This window comes from Mus musculus, chromosome 13, assembly GCF_000001635.26.
Source record: "Mus musculus strain C57BL/6J chromosome 13, GRCm38.p6 C57BL/6J".
NCBI classification, from domain to species: Eukaryota; Metazoa; Chordata; class Mammalia; order Rodentia; family Muridae; genus Mus; species Mus musculus.
Genome location: NC_000079.6, coordinates 62,864,753 through 62,889,667, shown reverse-complemented (window position 1 = coordinate 62,889,667; position 24,915 = coordinate 62,864,753). Strand labels below are relative to the sequence as shown.

At 47.7% G+C, this 24,915-nt stretch overlaps 1 protein-coding gene and 1 long non-coding RNA gene across 3 annotated transcripts; both read left to right on the top strand.

Annotated features, from left to right (window-relative positions):
* The first annotated feature begins 1,369 nt into the window (after positions 1-1,369).
* Fbp1 (fructose bisphosphatase 1) lies at positions 1,370-24,915 on the top strand. 2 transcript variants are annotated; one of them, XM_011244488.2, is made up of 7 exons: positions 1,370-2,017; positions 14,357-14,519; positions 16,886-16,978; positions 18,362-18,502; positions 20,549-20,686; positions 22,210-22,329; positions 24,501-24,915. In XM_011244488.2, exons 2-7 carry the CDS (start codon positions 14,439-14,441, stop codon positions 24,690-24,692), a joined length of 765 nt encoding a protein of 254 aa, XP_011242790.1. In that variant the 5' UTR covers positions 1,370-2,017; positions 14,357-14,438; the 3' UTR covers positions 24,693-24,915. The 2 variants fall into 2 exon arrangements, with proteins under 2 accessions (XP_011242790.1, NP_062268.1); NM_019395.3 differs by having other exon boundaries at positions 1,386-1,794.
* On the top strand, positions 4,590-12,604 carry Gm38679. Its single transcript, XR_873587.2, has 3 exons — positions 4,590-7,201; positions 9,900-9,966; positions 10,037-12,604. It is a non-coding gene; the product is annotated as a predicted gene, 38679 (long non-coding RNA).

Here is a 24,915-nt window from a genome sequence, read left to right as displayed (position 1 = left end):
TTGAGAAAAAGGGGGTGGCAGTGGAGGGCATGCCAAGAGGCAGTGTGCCCAGAGAGGGTGATCCTGGAAGAGAGTGCCAAGGAGCAGTGGGCCCAGGGCAGGGCCGGAAGCTTCAAGCCAGTTTGATAGCAATCTTTGTACATCAGACAGGGAACACAAACAGGCTAGATGGAAGGCACGCTGCTAGCTCTCCCAGCTTCAGCTCTTGACCTTCTGCAGTCTGTTCCTTCATCATGTAGAACAGAGCAAGTCATAGCTTTCCAGCTTAAAACCCTCCACAGGTTCTTCCAGCACTGTGAATAGAACCCACAAGTGTTTTGCTATGGTTTGTGAGATCTGTCATAATATCATCCTTCTCTCTCTTTTCTCCTTTCTTTCCTGGTGTCTGTGTGGCTGTCGGGTACACATGTGAGCCTTGGGCGCTGTTCCTTGGGCACTGTCTACCTTGTTTTGAGAGATGGTCTCTGATAAGCTTGGTGCTAGCTGATTGCACTAGCCTGGCTGGCTAACCAGTCCCACAGACAAGTCCACTCTGGTTCTTCTCTTGCATCCTTCAGCTTTTTGCTCAAATATTATTTTCCCAGTGAACTTTTCCCTGACACCCCAGTTTACTCTTCCCAGCATTCTCTATTTATCTTTCTCTTTTCATGATTCTCTATGCCAAAGTGGCTCCTGTAGCAAACTGATCCATGGTATGTTTTTGTTTCTTTTTGTTACTTGTCAATCTTACACTCAAGAAGGGCAGGAGTTTGTACTCCTTGGGCTCTGACCTCAAAGAAAGCCGGTGTCCTGGTGCACAGTACCTGCTCAGTAATTAATTGTTCTACAAATCAGCCTATGACTTGTGACAGCTAGAACAGGCACGGGTAAGGACGCTGGCTGCGGAACAGCCTGACTTCAGAGAATAGCTGTTTGTGTCTGCATTAGTTTTCTCTGCGGAAGACACTTAGAAACTAAGGTTCCCAACAGTTCTCCAACTCTAGAAACTGGGAGGAGGCAACAATTAAGGATTCAGAGTGGATGTGGATGGGAGAATCCATTTCCCAGGAGATGGGTCAGAAGAGACAGTGATGGTTCAGGAAGAGCAGTGGGTAGGGATCGAAACCAAGCCACCTCAGGCTCAAGTGCGGCTTTCCCTGAACTAGTTACTCAACCTCCCTGAATTTGCTTAGTATTTTAAGCAGGTGGGTGGGTGGGACGGGGGAAGGGTTATGGGAGGAGGAGTCCATCATGCCTTCCTCTCTGGCAGGTTATAGCGGGCATTGGAGGAGATAACCATGCAGGTAGCCCAGAGGCAAGGTGGGCGGTGGGGCAACAGAGGAGGAAGTAGCGTTGTCAGCTTGGCATCTAGGGGAGGGTGCATGGAACGGAGGGAGGGAGAGGCTAGGAGGACCTTGGCCAGCGGGCAGAATGGCAGTTGGTAGAGGAAGGGAGCAAGGGGGTGTTTCCTGGGACAGGGGGGCGGAGACCTGGAGACTATAGGCTCCCCCAGGACTCAAGTTCATTGAGTTTCTGCAGACACTGAACGGCTTTCAGTCTTCCCGCTGTGACTATCACCTGTGGGCTCCACCTGCCTGCACCTTTAGTCAGCACCTTTAGCCAGCACCTGCGCCAGACCCCAGCAATGGCGAACCATGCGCCCTTCGAAACGGATATCAGCACCCTGACCCGCTTCGTCATGGAGCAGGGCAGGAAGGCTCAGGGCACGGGGGAGTTGACCCAGCTGCTGAATTCGCTCTGCACCGCGATCAAAGCCATCTCGTCTGCGGTGCGCCAGGCGGGCATCGCACAGCTGTGAGTTAGGCCTCTGGCTGCCGCATCTTATCCGTTAGAACGACTGGGGTCTGCTTCTCTGGACCCCTGCTGGGTCCTGATGGGTCTGGTTGCCAGTGTCGCATCTGACAGTTAAGATTCTGCTCTGCTGCACACAGCCCTCGTTCCCTTCTCCTGGTGCACAATTGCCGGATCTCTTCTGGTCTCAACTCTCCTTTTCGCTCCTCCCAGATTCCTGGTATAAGTGAGTGACTTACCAGCTGCCCACCCGGGACTCTCTAAAGTGCCAATACCTGCGCCTTTCTCCCCATTTCTCTTTTAACCTCTGTTACTCTCCTTGGAAATTGAAATCCCAAATTCAGCTTCTAATTCAGTATCATCCCTAACCTAGACAAGCCCCATAAAGAGTATCCCACCACTTATCAGTCTGGAAGGGAGCCGCCACACAGTATTCCGGGCGCTCCCTCTTTCTGGAGCCAGCTGTAGACTCACCTCCTGAGCACCAAAATCTCTCCCTGTTTGCATTAATGCTAGGAGCAGATCTTGCCCAATTATTAAGAGCTTAAAGACAGAGCAGAAGTAGTAGACTGCTTTTGATAAAGCCAAGAATCCAATCTCCTTCCCCTGAACCATCTGGGGACTTTGTTATGCAGACCCTCCTTGAATAAGAAAAGTTCCCTGTGGTAGATGATGGTGATGATGATAAGGGGGAGGAGGAGGAAGAAGATGAAGAAGAAGTTTATGTATTTATTGAGACATGGTCTCACTATGTAGGTCCACTATGTAAGGTTAGGGTTAGAAACAGGTTCTCACGATGTAGCTTCTACTGTCCTGGAACTCACTGTGAGTAGACCAAGTTGGCCTTGAACTCAGGGGTTATCTACCTGCCTCTGCCTCCTGAGTGGGGATTCAAGGCATGGTGGGTGATTTTAATGCTATGGTCCATATTTTGTACTGTAGGTAGGAGCAAATGAAGAAACATGGAGTCTCAGAACACCTTCATTTTTTAAACTACACAACACTTCTGTACTTTGTTCTGGCCTGAGCAACATGTTTGGGACCTAACTGGTTTTCACACAACTGAATGGAACCTGGGTTTTCAGGTTATCGGTATACTTTCTTAACAAATATCATACTTAAAAAAATTTTTTTCCTACGAGCAATGAGAGACTGATATGTGAGATTTGTAGCTAACTTGAACATATAATCCTTTGAAATGGATTTTTAAATGCTCCTCCAACAGTGTGGCCTGTGTTAGCTATGTGTGCATTTATTTCTGAAAAACTCTGGTTCTGCTGTGAGGCTTGGTGGATAATCCTTAAGCGTAAAACACCTGGTGATGTTTACTTTAGATGCCAAGCAAGGCTAAGCCTTACTAGAGAAAGCTAGGGACATGTATATTAGAAGTGATGACTCCCTCACTGTTTCGCTGTGTTCTTAGCCCTAAGGAGCCTTTCAGCCAGCACACTCAGGTAAAAGTCTCACTTCAAATTAAATTTACAGCTCAAGGATTTAGCTCTCTCAGAACCTGGGGGTTTTGTGAGAGACGACAGTTGCCATTTCTTACATTATTCTAAAAATGCACTGGTACTTGCCACAACCCCAGAGAGACCTAGGGTTAGGTTAATCACCCTCAAGATATCTCACTTTTTAACTCACATCTCAGACAATGGTAACGGGGTTAGGGGTAGAAGGTGCTAAGTTTGGAACAGAAGAGAATGTGTACTAATAGACTAGATGGTCACAGCATCAGCTTTGAAAAGGTCGTCCCAGATTCCTTAAGGCCCTGCACCTATTCACAAAAACACCAAGCCATTCAAAGGATAATAAGGAAAACGACCCCCCTGCCCCACCACACACACACACACACACACACACACACACACACACACCAAATTGACTGTTAATTTTTCTTGGTTATTTTCCCAGGCCCGTTTTTTATGCTCACACAAATGTGTACATGAACGTGCATTTACACATTCCTCTGTAGCTAGCAAATAAAATGGGACTATACTTGCCGTGTTTTTCTCCAGCTATATAATGAACATTCTCTGCCACCAGGATGTGACAATCCACCACCTCCTATTAACTTGCTGCAGACATCTCATGAGAAATGGAGCCCTTCTGTAGCTTGAGTGCATTAAGTCCCCACTACTAGGGCTATTACAGTGGTAGAACAGGTGTTGATGCTGGCTGAGGGAAGAAGTTGGATTCTGTGGGACAGGAAGCGTCTGACTATTCACAGGACGATAAGCAGTCAGACCACTAGCAGGCAGATGAGATCTCAAAGACAGAGCTTTCAATTAGGCTCACTTGGGCTTTGATGTGTTGGATGGAGAGCCAGTGTGCCCATAATAAAGAGCTTATTAAGGCTGCCAGTTGGCCTTAGAAGAGCACTCACCCAGAGGGATGGGATGGTTGAAGATCTGCAAGAACCCCACCAAGACTGGTTTCAGCCCGTTGTCTCACAGGGAAATCAGCAGAGGTATAATTATGGGTCACTATGCTCCTCTGCCTCCGTCAACCTCAAAGTCGCCACTGTAGTCATTTCCACTGCTCCATATGATGTGACATTATATGATATATGATATATAGCATATGATTGATATAATGATATAACAGTATAAATATATCCTGTGGGCTGGTGAGATGGCTCAGTGGGTTAGAGCACCCGACTACTCTTCCGAAGGTCCAGAGTTCAAATCCCAGCAACCACATGGTGGCTCACAACCATCCGTAACAAGATCTGACTCCCTCTTCTGGAGTGTCTGAAGACAGCTACAGTGTACTTACATATAATAATAAATAAATAAATCTTTAAAAAAAAAATATCCTGTGGCAGCATCTCATATAGCCCAGGTCAGGTTCTGGGGAAGGGGAGGCTAGGAGTGCAGAATTGAAGAAGACATGGGAAATGGGTGAAAAAGATGACGTGAGCAGAGCTTTTATAGTGGAGATGGCAGGGGTGTGGTGTGGATTCAATCTGAAAGGCAATGGGGGTTGCTTTCAAAGAGCTGGTTCTATCTAACAAATGATAGTCACATCAAGCCTCCCAAGATGGAGGCAATGCAAAACCAAGAACAGAAGCAAGGAAATACTGACTTTTTTTAGAGGCTTGGGAGCAGCGAGGGGATGTGGCACTTTGGAAGCCTTGGCTTAGGCTATTGTAGAAATACACAGTCATAGTCTGGGGGCATCTAGGCCCCTTGGCACCTTTGCCCCGAGGCAGAGGGGAAAAATAAGAGAACATGAGGACTGGGTTTAGAAAAGCCCGGGGATGCAGAACCAAAAGCCCCACTTCAGAGACAAGGAGCTTGGCTTAAATTCCTGGGGCTACCATTTAATCTGGGTGATGATATGGGTGGATGGAGGTGAAGCATCTGAGAGCCTCAGTTTCCCCTACTGTAAGATAGGGACAGCTGCTCTTCAACCCTAGAGAGTTGCTGTGAAAATGAAGGAGCTTACTAATCACATCCGGATGTCATCATTGCCCTCCTGGAGACTTTATTTCTGCTGTAAACTGTTTCCTCTGTGCTTTGCTTGTATCCTGTTCTGCAGCTACCCACATGCATATCAGCTGGAATATATTTCTGGTTACAACATCTGGAGAAGTCATGCGTGAATATGTGTGTGTGCGTGCACGCGTGTGTGCGTGCGTGCATGCCAGTCAGGGTCAAACCTTTGTTGTTGTTGTTTCTCAGAGGCTGTCTGCCTTGTTTGTTGAGACAGCCTTTCTCATTGGCCTGGGGTTTACTTACTGGTTAGGTGAGGCGAGCTGCCCAGTGAACTCCTGGGATCTGCCTGTCTCTGCCTCCGCAGGACCGAGATCACAACTGTGTGCAACCAACACTCTGCTTTTTAAAACATGGGTTCTAGGAACTGAGTTCAGACACTTTGCTCTTGTGTCAAACACATTACCAACTGAGTGCTCTCTCAAGCTTCCCAGAAATGGTTCTTTTTTAAAAAAAAAAAAAGTGGTCTTCTCCCTTATTTGACAGAGGGAAACAATAAAGAAACCCGGCTCGATGCTTGGAACTGCACATCAGCTGACGTGTGCTTATGCTTGTCTGCAGGCTGGCAGAATTTATGGCACAAAACTGCTGAGAAGAGCAGCAGATTCCCATGTTGTTTCTTGGTTTATCTGCACCATATGACACGAGTGCGCTGTAAATCTCATTCCAGGGCCAGGGTCACAGTTGGCCCCATACCCTGGCATCTATCTGTCTCCAACCTGCATGGACAAAAGCCAGGGTTGGGTTTGTGACCTTGGAAAGAGCTTGATTGACACCTCTTCCAAGTATTTCTCAAATAACCCCAGGATTTTCTCCACCACTGGGTGAATGGTTGGTCATTTGCCACAGGATCAATGAATAACAGGGTAGAGGTAGGTTTACCTAGGACTTCAGTAATTTAAACCATAATCTCTCTCTCTCTCTCTCTCTCTCTCTCTCTCTCTCCCTCTCCCTCACTCTCGCTCTCTCTCCTCTCTCTCTCCTCTCTCTCTCTCTCCTCTCTCTCTCTCTCTCTCTCCTCTCTCTCTCGTCTCTCTCCCCCAAGCCCACTTTGTCCTTGTTTGGGTATTCTGAAAATCAGTGTGGGCCACTTGTATGCTGCCAAAGATGCTACTCTGGTATAGACACTAGAAGGAGGGAAATAGCCTGCCAGTCAGAAAGTCTAGAGTGTCTGATAGGGCTTTGTCCGTCCTGTGGCAGTTCTGGTTTCAGTCTTGCTGCTCAAGGAAGCTAAGGCTGCAGCTCAGTGGTAAGGTGCTTGTCTAGCATGGAGGCAGGAGGATCACAAGTTCGAGGTCACTCTGGAATGCACAGCAAGCCTAGGCTACATAGCCCTCCCCCAAACACACACACCCACAACCTAGCTCCTGGCTCTGACAGACCTGGGCATCTCTCAGTCACGGTCCAAAAAGCTCCTCTTTGGAGCAGTTGTGGAGAGACGCAGAACTGGGTAAACAACTGAACATGCTCGGTCCCAAACAGAGCATCTATATTCTCTTTCCTCCAAGGCTCAGGGAAAATCTTGGAAGAGAAGGCAAGCAGAAATGTGAGCACCAGAGGATGGGAAGGAGCGCCGTGAAGAGCTAGGGTTTGGACATGACATGGCTATCAAAATAATGAACCTGCAGCAGCCGTGGTTCCCTCCAGAAGACCCAGCACAGGATCAAGCAAAATTCCATCCTAGATCTCCTGCCCTGCCCCGCCCCGCCCCTCACGGAGGAGCTGGTGGCAATGGCTATTGCTAGGGGAGAGAGACTTACTCTATTTGGAGAGTGTGGGACTGTAAAATTCCCATGATCCAGTGGATGGTCCCATATCCGTGCACATATGAGTACAGAACTAACTGGATAAAAGGATAGTAATGCTACTACTACTAATGACATGAAGTCAGAAGGATCATGTGGGGAGAGTTGTAGGTATGTTCATATTTTGTTGTATACATGTATGAGATTCTCAAAAAAAAATTAAAATAGCCAAGCTTTTCAAGGCATTCGTTCTTCTGTGAAAATTTAAATCTGCTTATAAAATGCTAGAGGCTTCAAGGCCTCCTGCTGCACTGGAAATCATATGCAATCTTTGCATAAAATACTAATACTTAATCCAAACTTTCAAAGATTTTAAACATATTGAGCAAATTAACCCACACTCTAAGGAATTCGATTTTCTATTAATTAAAACAGTTCATATCTTTAAAAACTTGAGTAAAGGGCTGGAGAGATGGCTCAGTGGTTAAGAGCACTGATTGTTCTTTCAGAGGACCTGAGTTCAATTCCCAGAAACCACTTGGTAGCTCATAACCATTGGTAATGGGGTCGATGCCCTCTTCTGGTATGTCTGAAGACAGCTACAGTATACTCACATACATAAAATAAAATTAATAATTCTTAAAATTAAAAAGAAAAAGTCTTTAAAAAAAAAAAAACCTGAGTAAAATGTTGAGTTTGACAGTATAAGTAAGAGATGAGATTTACAAAGCGCTTGTTAATACTGGTTTTAGTCTGTGGACTCCAGGAAGAGGATGTTTGCTTTCCGGAGGTCTCAGAGCCGGCCCTGGTCTAAGGCTCTTGATGACACATTTTCCTCAGCTCTAACTTTTTGAGCTGAAGGCCAGATGATTGCAATAGGGCCCTAGTGAAATGTCACAGGACCTTACAGGAGCTGTTCTCTTCTTCGTGCCATTTACTTGTGATGACAATCCTGTGTCGGCTGGCCAGCCGCCCTCTTAGAATTTGTCTGCCAAAGAGATTTAGAACTGATCTCTCACCCACCCATCGACAAAAGCTTGCTTAGTGGATGCTCTGGGGAATCTGGTAAGCACGACCTTGGCTGTCATTTTAGGAAGTCAGGCGTGCCCAGGGACACATCGGTAGCCCAGGTCTGCCAAGCTCCCTGTTTCTGGCTAAGTTTATATTGATGAGCCAGGGAGTTTTAGGCAAACTGACAGAGGTCACATACTTGGTAGAAGGAACAGCGAGAATCTGAACCCAGGTCTTTGTGCTGCTGACTTTTTTCTAGGGCCTCACCTGTTCTTGAGCACGGATGTGCTAATGTTGACAGGACCAGAGATGAAGTAGGATGATAATAGTTCTTAAATGTCTGTCTAAACAGGGGTATTATTTAGAGCCTTTGGCCCCTATCAACTAATTTTCCCCCTTCCCTATGTACCATGAAGCTGATGTCTGTATCCCCACATTACAGTTGAAGGACAAGACACCAAGAGGCGTGAAGTGACTTACACAGGGCTGCTAAGCACGTAGGGGAGATGAGATTGGAATTTCCGACCTCTGGAGCTCCAGCCTGTAGCTTTGAATGTTAACCTGTGCTGCTTTGATTTTGCTCCTGGAGTTAGAGATATGAGCTGAAGGAAATACTCTTAAAAAAAAAAAAAGATTTATTTATACAAGTATACTGTAGCTGTCTTCAGACACACCAGAAGATGGCATCAGGTCCCCATTACAGATGGTTGTGAGCCACCATATGGTTGCTGGGATTAGAACTCAGGACCTCTGGAAGAGTAGTTAGTGCTCTTAACCACTGAGCCATCTCTCCAGTGCAGAAATGCTCTTTTGTTCAGGCTCAAGAACTGTAAATTCTCAGATGTGCCAGCTCTGGTAATGTCAGTTCCTTTTTTTTTTTTGTTTGTTTGTTTGTTTGTTTTTTGACAGGGTTTCTCTGTGTAGCCCTGGCTGTCCTGGAACTCACTTTGTAGACCAGGCTGGCCTCGAACTCAGAAATCCTCCTGCCTCTGACTCCTGAGTGCTGAGATTAAAGGTGTATGCCACCATGCCTCAGCTGTAAGGTCAGTTCCTTTAAGGAATTGAATTCCCCCAGCATTTACCTTACACCCCGGAAGCCCCAGTTCCGGCATCAGATCTCACCAGAAACAAAGCAGGCTGCCACTTCCTCAGGAAGAGGCCTGCACAAAAAGAGTAGTTCCTGGGCTGGCCCAGCCAGCCAAGACATGACACAGAGATTTCAAAAGAGATAAGTCACTGTGTTGTGCTGGTCACTGTTATCTTTTCTAGTCTCAGATTTCCTAACCCTGACTGGGCTATATGCAAATGTACTGGGGCTTGATCTTAGAACCTTTTGTATGCTAAAGCATGCGGAGCACATGCCCAGGCCTTGCCAGAAACCTTTGAATGCCAGCTATAACCCACGCATATCTGAAATGCAGATTTAATGAGCTTGACACCCCAGGTTCAGGGTTCAGGGTCCCGGTATGCGGGCAGGTTGTCTGTGACTGGGTTGGGCACTTACATTCTATTGCCCACATTAGTAGCCAGTGGTGCTCAGGCCTGGGCAGGCACCCCACCGTTTTGCGTTCTGCCCACTGCTTCCTGGGGAGTCCTCCAGCTGTTTCCTCTTTCATAACCACTGTGCTTTGACATTTGTCCTTTGAGACCCAACAAAAGGGAGCTGGGGAACAGCTTGTTGCCTTTGTTTTCTGAAGTAACTCCCATTAGGACAAGCTTCCCCTGCAGTGAGGGAGCCATGGCCTCTTGGAAGGCTGGTACTGACTTGAGTTATCCTGGGAGGCTGCAGAAGGGGCTGGGCCCGGCTGAGGCCCTTGCTATCTTCATTCTCTGTGCTCACATCTCTCATTGGTAGCAGGGCCCAGCTGGCCTCAGAAAAAGCTTCTATGGTCAGGAAAACCCTGATCTGGTCCCGGAGAACCAAGGTGAGCCCGGTGGTGTGTGAGGGGCTTTGTCCCACGGAGGGCAGCTGGTGACTTCCCCTCCCGTTTACAGATGCTGGTGTGGAAGCTCCCTGCAGAACTTGGAGGCCCTCCCTCCCACTCCCAAGTCCTCCTGAAGTGTGCCTGAAGCTCGAGAGGTCACACTGGTTCAGTGGGTCAGACAGGCTCCAAGAGCCACACGGGTTGTGGAGACCCCTGCTTCTTTACCTTACAATGCTTGAGGAACTTTGACTGATGCTCTGCAGAGACTCATGGTTTCTGAAGGAGAGGTTGTGGGTGCAGATCTGAAATTGTGTGGAGAAGGTAAACTCCATGTGTGTGATGATTAATTTTCTTTCTTTTTCCAATAATTTATTTTTATTTACTTTATATCCCTATCACAACCTCTTCCCTTCTCTCCTTCTAATCCTACCCTTACAAATTTCTCCTCCCATTGTTCCCTACTCTTCTAAGAGAAGGGGGATCCCCCTTGGGTACCACTCCACTCTGGGACATCTAGACATCCTCTCCCACTGAGTCCAAACTATGAAGTCTAGGTAGGGGGAAGGGGATCCAATGGAAGGAACAGAGACCAAGACAGCCCCCACTCCACTTGTTAGGGATCCTACATGAACACCAAGCTGCAAATTTGCTACAAATGTGTAGGGGAGCTATGTCCAGTTCCCTGGCTGGTGGTTCAGTCTCTGTGAGCCCCCAGTGGCCCAAGTTAGTTGACTCCGTAGGTCTTCTTGTGGTGTCCTTGACCCCTCCAACTTGTTCATTTTCTATCCCTCAGTCTTGTACAAGACTCCCCAAGCTCTGCCTGTTATTTGGTTGTAGGTCTGTTGCCTCTGTTTCCATCTGCTGTTGGATGAAGCCTCTCAGAAGGCAGTTATGCGAGGCTCCTGTCTGCAAGCATAGCAGAGGGTCATTAATAGTGTCGGGTGTTAGCGCTCTCACATGGGATGTGTCTCAAGTTGGGGCAGTCATCCATTGGCTGTTCCCTCAGCCTTTGCTCCATCTTTATCCCTGCACACCTTGTAGGCAAGACAGATTTGGGGTTGAAGGTTTTGTGGGTGGATTGCTGTCTCTCTCCCTCCTCTGGAAGTCCTGCTTCACACCAGGAGGTGTCCACTTCAGTCTATATCCCCCTCTGGTAGGAATTTCAGCTACCCTTCCCCCAGTAGGCTCCCCTGTCCCAGGTCTCTTTGGCAGCAAAAAGGAGCTCTGATGGAGGAGTGGTGTCACTTGGTGGCCACTGCACTAAGGTGAATGGGAGTTCTGGAGGTGTTGGGTGAGACTGGTATTTCAGGGCAGTGAAGAAACCTGTGGGATGTTATTTGGATTGGAAGCATCTCTGCATGGACAGGCAGCAAGCCTCTGTGACTCTTGGCTCCCTTCACACTGTCTCCTCTGTGACCCCAGGGTCACGCCCTCTAAGAACCTGGTGCAAGTGCAGAGTATGAGCTTGACCTATCAAGCACCTCTGCTGATACCACTGTAACCTCTCATAGCCCAGGGCAGGATGCACAGCTCCAGGGCTCCGAAGCTCAGAAAAATGAGCTGAATGGTCACTGAGTCTCAGGACTCAGTCGTCAGGGGAGAAAGACGTCAAAAGTTCTAAAAGGCTACTTCTACAGATGTTTATACAGCATGCAGCCCCTTTCTTCTAGAAAAATGGGCTATTTCCTCTGAATTGCTTATGTGCCTTTGCTTTGTAGTCATTGTCGACTGGTTCAGGCTTCTTCGGGGATTTGGAGTATATTCTCTTTCAAAAACAAAAAATAAAACAACCAAAACAACCAACAAAAAAGTTCATGCAGTTGGAAGCCTAGCATCGAGCGAAGCCTAGCATCGAGCACCTTTCTGACCATCTAAATTAATCACCTAACCTGCTACCTGACATCCGTAGCCCCTCTCTTACCTATCACGCTCATTTGGAAACAGCTATTTTCTTGTTTGTCTTTTCTCACTGCAGTATTAAGCTCCCTAAGGCCAGGGATCTAGTCTGCCCTGTTCAGCAATGCTGCCCTAGCACAGTAGGTTCCCAGGAAGTTATTTGTAGATTTTAGGAAGGCTGGGGTTTTTAAGTAGAATTCACTGGGGGGACTGAGGCCCATGAGTAGGAGGTCTATTCTCCCCACAAACTCACCTTGCTGTGGTTTAAGTTTCAAGGGATCTTGTGCCAGGAGCCTAGTCCTCAGTATGCAGGTTGTGTTGAGAAACGCTGGTACCTTTAAGAGGTGGGGCCCAGTGGGAGGTGGCAAGTTGGCCCCTCCCCCTTACCCTGGCTTCGCGTCTCACCTGCAGTGTCTCCTTTTCCCAGGCACTCTATTGTCACTCACCAGCGAGGTGGTGTGGACAAAAAGGTTCTTGTCAAAGCTGGTACTGTGTTTGTGTCTTCCATATCTTACCTTGGAAGCTCAGTTCTGCTTCGGATTCTCCACATAGTTGTGATAAACTGTCTGCAGTGCCCAAATCCTAATTCTTGCCTTGGGCTTTCATCTACTCTGCCCCAAGTTTTTAGGCTCCCCAGAATTGTTCCCATCTGTACCCGCCCCGCCTCCCACTCCCCTGCCCAGGTGCCAAGGGTTGTGCTGAGTTCTCTCTCTCTCTCTCTTTCTCTCTCCCCCCTCCCTCCCCCCCCCTCTCTGTGTGTGTGTGTGTGTGTGTGTGTGTGTGTGTGTGTGTGTGTATTTTCTAATGGCAGCCTCACATGGGAGTTGCCATTCCCTCTGTGAACGCAGGAAAGAGAGGTAGACTCAGAGACCAGGGATTCACAGAGCTGAGGTTCGCACAAGGGGGCTGCTGTTGGCATCTTTATGCTAACAACTTCACCTGTCAGTACTGTTCCCCTTCTGATTTAGCAGTGGCCATGATGGTGGCAACTTCAAGCTAGAGGGAGAAAAGCTGTCAGTGCAGCAGAAGTGCTAGGGATAGTAATCCCCAGCAAGTGTCCAGACACCCTCTTCCACCAGGGTGGGCTTTGCAGCTGAGCTCAGAAAGAGGCCCAAAGCCAGAGACAGAATGCCAGGCTACAGGCTGCTTGGTGTTAGTGAAGCAGGAGAGACAAGGCAGAAGAGAGGAGGTGGAAGGGCTAGAGGGCAGGACTGTTTTACAGTCTAGAAGAGAGTGACAGCGATGGTGGTTGATGCTGACAAATGAGTCAACTGGGCCCCTTGTTTGGTCATTTCTAGATTGGGCTGTCCTTTTCCAAGTCATACAGATGCAATTTAGGTTTGGGGGCTGGTGGTATATTCTCAGCAGTTGAAGCAAGGGTTGTAGCTCACTTGGTTGAGTGCTTGAGTAACAAACACAAAACCTTGGATTCCATCCTCAGTTCCTGTATTTGGGTGTGGAGGCAGAAGCAGGAGGATCAGAAGTTCAAGGTCATACTCCTTTATATAGAGTTCAAGGCCAATAAGAGCTCTGAGAGGCCTTGTCTAAGAGAGAGAGAGAGTTGAAGGAATCAGTCACTGAAGTCATGACAACCAGATCCTAGATATCTCAGGGTGCCACCACGCTCCTAAACCATTTCCAGCTCTACAGCTGAACCCTCACATCCATTCTGTGTCCTGCACCTCCTTCCTGTGTCTTTCTTAAACCTGCATCCAAGCAGGCCAGGCTGCATTCTGGATGAATGTCTCCGGTTCTGGGAATTCTGCAATGACTGACTTGCAGGTAGCTCACACAGACAGTAAGAACCAAAATTCATTGGTCCTCCCACCCTGGAGGACTGACTCTACCAAGAGACCTAGAAGACCATTAGGAGCAGCCCCTGCTGGGAGTTAGAGCGGGCAGCTCACTGCCAGCAACCCTGCTTGCCTGTGTGAAGTCGATTGGGTGCTGGCATCCGATCTTTCCCCACGGTGTCTCTCAGGTTAGCTCAGACACCAGCTCCCTCCCTCCAACCCAGACTCTCTTCCTTGTTCTCAGCTGATGCATTGGACTTCCACCCGTGGGGCTAAACACTGGTTCTTGCACAAAATAAAAACATAGAAATCTCCCCTTGTTCTGTAAAAGGCACAGACACAGAAACAAACACACAGTCTGGAAACAGGGCAGTGTTTTGTCAGTATTCTAAAGTGTACGTTTCATGGGGGAGTGGGGAAGATTGCTTTAAAAGGCTTTGTAGTGGGCACTATAGCGGGGGAAAAAGATTAGGAAACATGGATCTGACCAGCGGCTTGTGTGACCTCAGCACTGGCACTGAGCTTTCCAAACAGTGTCTCTGCTCCCCTCTGCCAGCCTCGCCAGGCAAGTCCACCCTCCGTTGCCCTTCCTGAACCGGGCATGCCTGGCATGTCTGCCTTCCGTCCAGATCCATTCATGGTTGCTCTCATCGAGGCTCTGGTGCCCTTGGCTTATTTTCTGTGGTTTTCCTTCCCTCTAGCTATGGTATCGCTGGCTCAACCAATGTGACTGGGGATCAAGTAAAGAAGCTGGACATACTTTCCAATGACCTGGTGATCAATATGCTGAAGTCGTCCTACGCTACCTGTGTTCTTGTGTCTGAAGAAAACACAAATGCCATCATAATCGAACCTGAGAAGAGGGTGGGTCTGTGTTTACGCCTCTGAAGGCTTGCTTGCAGCCATTTTCCTTCTCAGCTTCATGGAAGATTTTATTCACTTCTCTAAGCTAGATTTCTACCGATTACCAAGCTCTCTTGCTCTTCTGTGTTCCCAAACCTCTCCTCTTACCTTAGTCCCAGAGGTTGCATTGATCCTGCTCTCCCCGTCTCTCCAGGGTACGTCTCTGTCACTGCTGTGTTTAAGGGATCATTACAGCCTGATTCTGGTAGTTGCCTGTTCATCATGACCAATCTCCAGCCTTCGTGTTAGACCCACAGCCAAGCTGAACTGCCTGGCTCAGGCACTGGGATTCTCTGGTGCTCAGAGTGCCTTGTGGGGGAAGAGGAAAAAGCAATCGTCTGTGTGCCCCACCATCTAGCTCCACACGAGCATGCTGTAGGACTCAGTGATAAACAGGCTGGGGAGGATGGAGCAACTGCTGGGGACATGCTCAACACTGCAGAGAGACCCAGGGACTTTTGAGCATGGCACGCTGCAGGGCAGAGTTTATTTGGCTCCTATAAGATAATAGCAGCTAGTCATATCATCTTTCCCCCATCAAGGCGAATTGACAACATGGAAGTGTAGAACTGGGAAAGAAAATCAGCTTAAACATTCAGTTCGTGTTGACCTTAGTAAGGGACAGAAGCCAGGCTAATGTGACCTGCTCTACAGCCCTTGCAAAACATCACTACCTGCCACAGAAGTCCCCAATCATCTCCACGTTGTTGGCCAATTCTCCATCTCTGCCTGCTACCCCTACCTACCCCCTCCACTGCCCCGGTGACATGCCATCATAGTGGCTGCTGTCTCATTTTCCAGTCTACAGTTTCCTGCATCTGTGGAAATGACTTGTTAAGAATAGGCAATGAGGGAGTCCCCTGACTCTGGGAGAGACTTAAACACCCCTCCACATCTACTTGAATTGCTAATGGGAATCTCCCAGTGATGAGCTCATAAACCGACTCCCTTGAAAAATGTCTCCGATTTGTTGATCTGAGAGAACTTAGTGGTATAAATGTTCGGTCTGGCCTGCCTGCACACGGTCACTGTAGTGTCCCTGACGGAGCTTGGAAGAGCCTGTTCAAGGAGCTCTCGAGCTCTCAGCTCTCCTGAGCTGGAGCTGGCCAGCCCGAGTGGCACCACAGCAGAGAGCCATTTCCTTCAGGAGTCATAGCAGGGATTTTGTTGAGTAATCTGAGCAGCAAAGTCTAGAGGATCCATAGAGAGAGTCCATTAAAAAGCCAGTGGTCAATGAGCTGAGGCAGGAAACAGGAGGTGGGACACTGGCAAGAAGAGAGAGGATTCTGGGAAATACTAAAAGAGAGCTGTTGGGAGAGACAAGACAGGAGATGGACTGGAGAGACATAAACCAGCTGATAAATGAAATAAACCTAGGAAGACGAGAAGGAAGAAGTGGGCCGGGGTTAAAGGAGAGGTAACTAACCACATGGTAGACATAGAATAGTTTAAATGGGTTAAATAATTAATCTCAGAGTCTGGGAAGGAAAAACAGATAGAATATACTTGCAAATGGTGCCCAACATGGTGCACCATTTATAATAATTATTTTAATAATCCACTTTTTCCTCTCCCAATTCCTGCTCCTGAAATGATGACTCTGAGATTAAATATTTATTAATAAATGCCTAGGCATTATTAGCTTTGGCTCATTCCCTGACTAGCTGATACCTTATTTAACCACTTAAATTATTCTATGCCCACAACTTGGTTGGTTACCTCTCCTTCAATCCTGGCCTACTTTTTCCTTCTTGTCTCCTCAGTATCTCTCTGCATTCATCTACCTGCTGGTTTATGTCCATCTCCTCAGTCCATCTCTGGTCTTATCTCTCTCGTCTCTCCCCTCAGCTCTCTTTTATCTCTTACTATTTCCCAGAATCCTCTCTCTTCCTGCCTGTGTCCCACCTCCTGTTTCCTGCCTCAGCTCATTGGCCGTTGGCTTCTTCATTGACAGTCCATGCTTTTAAGAGAGTTTCTCTACAAGTAGCATCTACCAAGTGTGAGTGACCAATGTCTTACAAACCCAAGTGCTAAGAATGGCTTCTCTTGCCCTCAGGCCTTAAAAGTAAGAGAAACAAATGACTGATTCTGTTTGGCTTCTTTCCTTTGGCTGCCCAGACACTCTCAAACCAAGTGTGATTCAGTTACATCAGTGACATAGGAAGCAAAGATTTAATTATCTGTCTTTTGTCTGTCTGTCTGTCTGTCTGTCTATCCATCTTCTCATACTCCCCAACAGAATATAAATAAGACCATTTCACCTGCCTGTCCTTTCGAGTCCATTCAACGCATACTCACCTTGTTTGCCTTCTGTGCTTTTTGCCTAGGGCAAATATGTTGTCTGTTTCGATCCCCTTGATGGCTCATCCAACATTGACTGCCTTGTGTCCATCGGAACCATTTTTGGCATTTACAGAAAGGTAAAGTGAAGTCAGGTAAAGTGTACAGAGTCCCTGGCTTTGATCAGAAAATAAACATGGAACATAAAGGCTGTGAGGCTTGAAGAGATCTGCAGCCAAGCCTTGTTGCCCTGCAAATACCGTGCAAGAAAGATCCACAAAACTGCTAAGATATGGTGGTAGGAGGCTGGTAGACAGAGAGGCCATTTCCCTCTTTTAGCTACCTCTCTCTTTTACAAAAGACGACAAGGCAGATATTGTGACAACCTCCCCAAACCAGCCCAACCTGCCCCACTGCTTTCTTCTTTAAGCCAAAAGCTTCGTTTCATACAATACAGAGAACAAAACCAAACAAGTCTTCTCACTTGAGCCAAGCCACCTCTCTCTTAGTCTAGTCTTCCTCTAGTAATTGGCAGAACCAAAAAGTATTCAGTTCCCATAACCAAGAATGGAACTGTAAAAGGAATGGTTTTTTGTTTTTTTTTTTTTTTTGCTCTTGTGAGAGAAAAGCCTTAGGGAAACCAACTAACAAACCAAAAAACAAACAAACAAACAAAAAAGAAAAACAATTTTTCTTTTCCTCCCCCAGCCTCTGGTAACTTCTGCTCCCTCTCAAGTTCTGCGAGACAAGCTTTAAAATGTGCTCTTACTCTAGGTTATGGGAAAAAAATTGAGCAGCATCTAACTTGTCCTCTCATGACTCCAGAGAGATGCTACAAACTGTTTCTGAGAATGTCTTTGCCGTGGGAGTAACTGACCACACTGCTCAGAGAACGTGTGTTTCAATTGACAACAGCTCACAGAATCGATTTTTCTCATGAAATACTCGGCCCTGCAGCCCTTTGCTAATCTGTTTAAATAAAGATGGAAAAGGCAGGCAAAAGGTGCTGGGGCCTGTAATCAGGTTACCTTTATGGAGCTGGCGAGAATATGTGCTGCTTTTTGGGAGTGATAATGGAGACACAAGGGAATATCAAATCAGGGAGATGTTAAGAGGCTGTTGACTGGAAAGAAAGATCCTGATACAGGATGCAGGGACCCTTCAGGAAGTTGCAATCAGAATGCTGCTAGTGTGGGGAGGGAGGCAACCCCTGGGATGGGATCTCAGTAGCTTCCGTGAAAACAGTGGGTTCCACCGGAGGGTCTTGATGCCCTTGGGGGTTCCATGTCAGATGCTTATATTATGATTTACAACAGGAGGAAGAGTACAGTTATGAAGCAGCAACAGAAATAATTTCCTGGTTGGGGGTATCACAGCACAAACTGTTATTAATGGGTTGTAGCATTAGGAAGGTTGAGAACCGTTGCACTGCATCCTCTTGATACATCCTGTGGATGGCTGAACTGGGAAAAAGGACCACGAAACAAACGGAAAACGTGTCTTTATTTTCTCCTTTGCTTTAGAAAAGTACTGATGAGCCTTCTGAGAAGGATGCTCTGCAGCCCGGCCGGGACCTGGTGGCAGCCGGGTATGCGCTCTATGGCAGTGCCACCATGTTGGTCCTTGCCATGGATTGTGGTGTCAACTGCTTCATGCTGGACCCGGTGAGACATTTCTCAGGCAGAGTGTTTAGCTAGTAGCTTTGAACTTGTACCTGGTGTGTGTGTGTGTGTGTGTGTGTGTGTACGCACCACCCAACCTAGATGCTGAGAACTGACCCCAAGTCCTCTGGAAGAGCAGCAAGTGCTGAACTATCTCTCTAACTCCTTCTCCTCTTTTTCTTTTTCCTTAAAAACAAAACTAAACAACAACAAAAACCATACACAAGGTACAAAGCACAGCATGGTGAGAGATTGCTTGGGGCGTGACAAACTGCTGTAAACCAGAACACCATCTCTACCTTTGATCTGTGCATGGGTAACAAAACTGTACTTTCACCTTCCTGGGAGCAGGGGCACTTAATTAACAAACTAAGACTGGAGAGGAGGGTGAATACACAAGTCAAAATCTCTGCATACGGCCCCAGGGGAAAACAGGGCAGGTCCAGAGCCCTGGACCTTTAATCTTTAATCTGAGAGATGGGTACAGCCTCTGATACCAGTGATGTCTGCCAAAGTCTCTCCTGTCCACATTGTCCAGTCCCTTGGATGAGCTCCTGGTGCCCTCTCTCTTAATTTTGAGTTGACAGACATTGGGGGGGGGGGGCGGGAATCAGTCTCTTGACTGTTGATTGCATACAGGCTTGTGAACAGGTGGGTTTCTGGGTACTCAGGAGCCTCCCTCCCCGGATACAGATGTTTGCAGGATCAGTGCAGCAGCTGGAATGTTCCCTTGCTGATTGCCAGGGCTTCTTTAGATCTGAACCCTTTTGCTTGCTCTTTGGCCTGATGGAGGCAAGGCTACTCCAGGGAGATGCTAAGTGCCTTTCCCTTCCTTATGTCTCCCCTGCAAGGACAAGTCTGATGGCTAAGACTCACCTGTGGCCACAAGTGGGTTTCCAGCAGGTGTCAGCTTTCACTGAGCTCTTATAGCTCCTGGCTTCATACTTAAGAGACTCTCCTTCACCTACGCAGGTGGGTACTCAGGCTGCATACCAAGATGGCTGCCTGGGGAGCACGGGTACCTGAGCTCAGCAGGTAGCCCCCAGCTGCTTGCGGTGAGAGAGTTTCCTTTTTCGGATGTTTTAGGTGGAGATATTCATTTTTGTCTTCCTGACTATACAAAAATATTCCTGTAAGTTTGTGGCCCAAATTTTTAGAGATTGAAACCAGAAGGCACAAAAGTAAATAAGCGAAGGCTCACTTGCAGTGATGCACTCTGTGATCTTGGTTACTTCCCCTCCTCCTCCGCCTCAGCCCTCCCTAGCCTCAACACCCCTCTGTATCTCCAGGAATGAGTCTTATCCTCTTATTTATTTATTTATTTATTTATTGTTAGCACCGATCTACTTTTCTTTTTCACATACCTCTTTCATTCATGCGTCTTAGCGGGTTTTTCCATATATAATGGATTTTGGTAGGTTTCATCTCCTGGATTCTCTCTTTCCCTTGCTAGCCAGTCCTCTCCTACTTTCATGTCTCCTCTGTGTGTGTGTGTGTGTGAGAGAGAGAGAGAGAGAGAGACAGAGAGAGAGACAGAGAGAGACAGAGACAGAGAGAGAGAGAGACAGAGACAGAGAGAGACAGAGAGACAGAGACAGAGACAGAGACAGAGGAGAACTTAAATAGGGTTTCTTGTATGGGCACCAGGCACGGGCAGGGGCTCTTTATAGGGGCATGGGCAACTTATCAATGACCATGACAGTGAGGAAAATGACCTTCAAAACATTAACTGATAATTGTCCTTCATGGAGGGGTGGGGCCTCATGAGTCCCTCCCCCATCTATGATGTTGGAGGCAGGGTCTCAAAATGTAGTCCAGGTTGATCCTAAATTCCTCATCCTCTTGCCTCAACCTCTCTTGTATTGGGATAAGAGTTGTGCTCTCCTGTGTCTGGCCTTGTGGAAATCATTTGCACTCTATTCTTCTCACCACTGGAGCCTTTGGCTGCAGTCGCTGTGCACTGGAATGAGGCGTGGTCATGTCCCATGCTTTGTTCATGCCAGGGGGAGCTTACTGGTCATCTCTCTACCTTTCTCTCTTGTTTCAAAGTCCATTGGAGAATTCATTATGGTGGACAGGGACGTGAAGATGAAGAAGAAAGGTAACATCTACAGCCTTAATGAGGGTTATGCCAAGGACTTTGACCCTGCCATCAATGAGTATCTCCAGAGGAAAAAGTTCCCTCCGGTGAGTGAGACGGCAGGTGGGACTGGTAGGGTGTTCAGCCCTGGGAGCAGTGTCCTTGAGAGCAAAAGGGACACTTGACATTGAGAAGGTCTGGACTTCTCTCTTGATGAGAAAATCTACGGATGTGCATTTTATCCTGGAGATGGAGAGAGAGGTGGGAACCATGGAGCCCTAGATGCTGGGGCTGGAAAGCTTGCTCAGAGACATCAAAACCCAAGTATGATTTCATTTTTATCTCTCAACATATCAAAATCTGGACAATAACGTCAACCAGATGAGTTCCTTTACAACAATAAAACATTCCTTGGGGGGTGGGGGGGAGGGCTGGCACCCAAGCACCTACTATGTGAGGTCACCCAAGCACCTACTATGTGAGGTCACCCAAGCACCTACTATGTGAGGTCTGTATCTTCAGGCCTATGCCTTGGTGGACCTCTGTTTGTTGTATGAAGATGGTCGTTGTCAAGCAGGGGAGATGGCTGTGTAAACTGTGTGTTTACACAAACATGGGAACAGGAGATTGGTCCTCCGGGTCCAGCTTCCAGGAGGCCTGCCCGGAATACTCGTGTGGGGAGGGTGAGATGGGATCTCCTGAGCGAGCAGTAAACTAGGAGCACCAAATCATCAAGCTTATGTGAAAAACCCATCTCCGTATCCAAGGTGGCGAGTGATGGAGGAAGACACTAGACGTCCATCTCTTGCTTCCACATGCTTTTACATTCCCATAACCCCTTGCACATAGAAACATGCATACACACCTGCATGCACACCACCAAACACACATGCACACGTGCACATACAGAGACACATGCCCATGCAGACACACACACAGACAGACAGACACAGACAGACAGACAGACACATCTACTTTGGTATCTCACTACAGAGGTTACTAACTGGAGACTATGAAAACGAAAGATGGCTGATATGTCCGGGGGCTCTACAGGGGTGTCTGATTCTGCCTTACCGTTGATACGCTTTTCTGAGAATGTATTCCACATGTTAACATGGCATCCGGGGTCCTCAAAGCCAGCCCCAGGCTTCCTCTCTAGCATGGGTTTCTCTCCTTTCCCAAGCACAATCCTCTGCACACACGCATGCCAGCAGGCCCTGTGGCAACAGCCTTTACCTCTCTGCTGTTAAGTCCTGGCTTGTACGGCGTCTTCTCCTACAAAACATACAGCTGTTCACCTGCCCAGTTCTTTAGCTCGACAGAACCCTTGTCAACCTTCAAGTTAAAATATTCATATTGCCTGTTCCAACCCCATAGCCAGAACCAACCACACTCTCCTTGGAAGCTACTGCCAGAACGTGACCTGCTGGGAGATAACTGAATAGGCCTTGTCCCCATAACTTCCCTTGTTCTCTGGAATTGGATTTTCATTTTATGTCTTATCTCAGCTCAAAGAGAGTGTTTGTAAGATCCTTGCTAAGTTGCTGTGGAGAAGAATAAGCACCAGGACACTAGGAGTATGCCTCTCATCTCCCACAGCCCTAATCCTTTGCTCTTGTTAACCTTGTAGGATGGTTCAGCCCCCTATGGTGCCCGGTATGTGGGGTCCATGGTGGCTGATATTCACCGCACTCTGGTATATGGAGGGATCTTTTTATACCCCGCCAACAAGAAAAGCCCAAGTGGAAAGGTATGTTCATCTCCCAAGGAAGTGAGAGAGAGGCAGTGAAATTCGTTTCTGGCCTGGGGGATTTGACTTCATTAGGGAAACAAAGGCCATGGAGCTGATGAATACTCCTGTGGTTGCTAAGACATCTGTGACATAGTCTCTAGATTTGAGGCAAGGCCCAGATTGTATCAACTAATGTCCTCTGCCGGAGGCGATGGCAAAAGAGAATTAATGGAGATCCAGCAGGGGACTAAACATGCTCAGAGCTTCCAGGGGCATGGGTTTGGCTTGGGCAGAATGGGTTCCATTCATAGAGGGAAATGAAATAGTCTTGTCTCATTGCCAAGACAGAAAATCAAATATGCATTGCAGAGAGGGGTGTGCTTTGATGGCTCCCAAAAGGCCTAAAATAGATGTACTAATGAGCTTGGCATTTGCTACTTGGGAAGCAATGTCGTCTGACGAGGGACAAGACTATGGGGAAACCCAGAGCTTCCAGGTGGAATTTTCTACTGACTGCACTGGTCTGTGTTATGGCCCAGTTCCCAGAAACTCACAAGGCTAGTGTGCCTTCTAATGCTGGCTAAGGGAGATTCTTTTCTTCTTCACACAAGAGGACAAAATGCGTCCTTTACTGTCTTCTTTGCTACCCATCACCCCTCTACCTCTGCCTTTCCTCCACCTCTGCCTCTGCCTCCTTCTTCTTCTTCTTCTCTCTCTCTCTCTCTCTCTCTCTCTCTCTCTCTCTCTGGCCCAGGATGGTTTTGAACTATGTAGCCAAGGTGACCCTGAACTCCTGATCCTCCTCCTTCCACCTCCTCCTAAAGGCTGGGTGGTGTGAACCACCATGCTGGGTTCTACACAGTACTAAGGATCAAATTCAGGGCTTTTTCATGAGGGACAGGCACTCTTAGCAACTGAGCTACATCCCCAGCACACCTCTCTCTCTCTCTCTCTCTCTCTCTCTCTCTCTCTCTCTCTCTCTGTATGTATACACACACACACACACACACACACACACACACACACACACAAAGAAATAGGAGGAACGGTGCCCTTAGGATGTCAGGAACTGAGACTGAGGGTCTGACCAGTCTGCTTGTGGCCATGTGAGGTGTGTGTTTCACTAAAAGTCACGTCGCAGCCTGGAAGTGTACAGCCAGCTTGCTTTCTATCACACTTTCCCCAAGCGACTCACTTTCCTTTTCTTGGAAAGAAGTGTGGAGGTGCTCCCTTCCCCACTCCAGGCTCTCGGGTCTGGCCCTGATTCCCATATGGAAACAGACTCAGGAAGCACGAGCACAGGCCAACGGCATGAAAACGTATGCAATAAAAAAATTAATATTCAAAAGCAAACACCAAGATACATGGCAGCAGACAAAATCCCAACCCTGGAGCACTAGGCGGGTTTCCACGAGGAGTGAACAGGGCTGGAGACAATAGACCACTGTTTGGAGGGGCCAGTCTGCCTTCCAGATGTCTGCAGCCAGACACCACTGTGGATTTTAAAAATGCTTTGGGAACAGACAGAGCTCCATCCAACACACACGGAATCACTCATTAAGTCCAGTCACTGGCTGTAAAGAGTTGGGAGCTGTTAGTGCTGCCAAAATGTCACTCTGTCCCAAATCCAGGTGGTCTGCCTCATGTTTGCCTCAGGTGGCTGGCTAGGCTCTGGTTCCATGAATGGTTTTATTCAAACATAATACCTAATGATTTTTGTCTCTGATACATTCTGGGACGCAAGGGAGCTTTCCTAATTCAAAAGGAGAGAGAGAGAGAGAGAGAGCATGGACACCCCCCCAGCTCTGAGGCAGAGCTTTACATTAGAACAAGCTCACCCAAAGAGTACATATGGTACATATGGAGGGACCCATTTGGCAGAGAATGGCTTTGTTGTACATAAGTGGGAGGAGTGGCCCTTAGGCCTGAGGGGCTTCGATGCCCCAGTGTAGGGGAATGCCAGGGCAGGAAGGCGGGAGAAGATGGGTGGAGGACTATCCTAATAGAGGCAGGTGGTGGTGGTGGTGTAAGGGGTTCTGGAGGGGAGACCTGGAAAGGGGATAACATTTGAAGTGTAAATAAAGAAAATATTCAGTAAAAGAAAAATAAGAAAATAAAGAGCAAGCGCCCCAACCCTGATGGTGCAGCTTCTGGCTGAGGGCCTTGGTGCCTCTGATCTTGTTTTCCAGCTGCGGCTGCTGTATGAGTGCAACCCCATAGCTTATGTCATGGAGAAGGCCGGTGGGCTCGCCACCACGGGGGACAAAGATATATTAGACATCGTTCCCACCGAGATCCACCAGAAGGCACCAGTCGTCATGGGGTCCTCTGAAGATGTGCAGGAGTTCCTGGAGATCTACAGGAAGCACAAAGCCAAGTGAAGGCCAGCCTTGCCCCTGCCCCAGAGCAGAGCTCAAGTGACGCTACTCCATTCTGCATGTTGTACATTCCTAGAAACAAACCTAACAGCGTGGATAGTTTCACAGCTTAATGCTTTGCAATGCCCAAGGTCACTTCATCCTCATGCTATAATGCCACTGTATCAGGTAATATATATTTTGAGTAGGTGAAGGAGAAATAAACACATCTTTCCTTTATAAATTA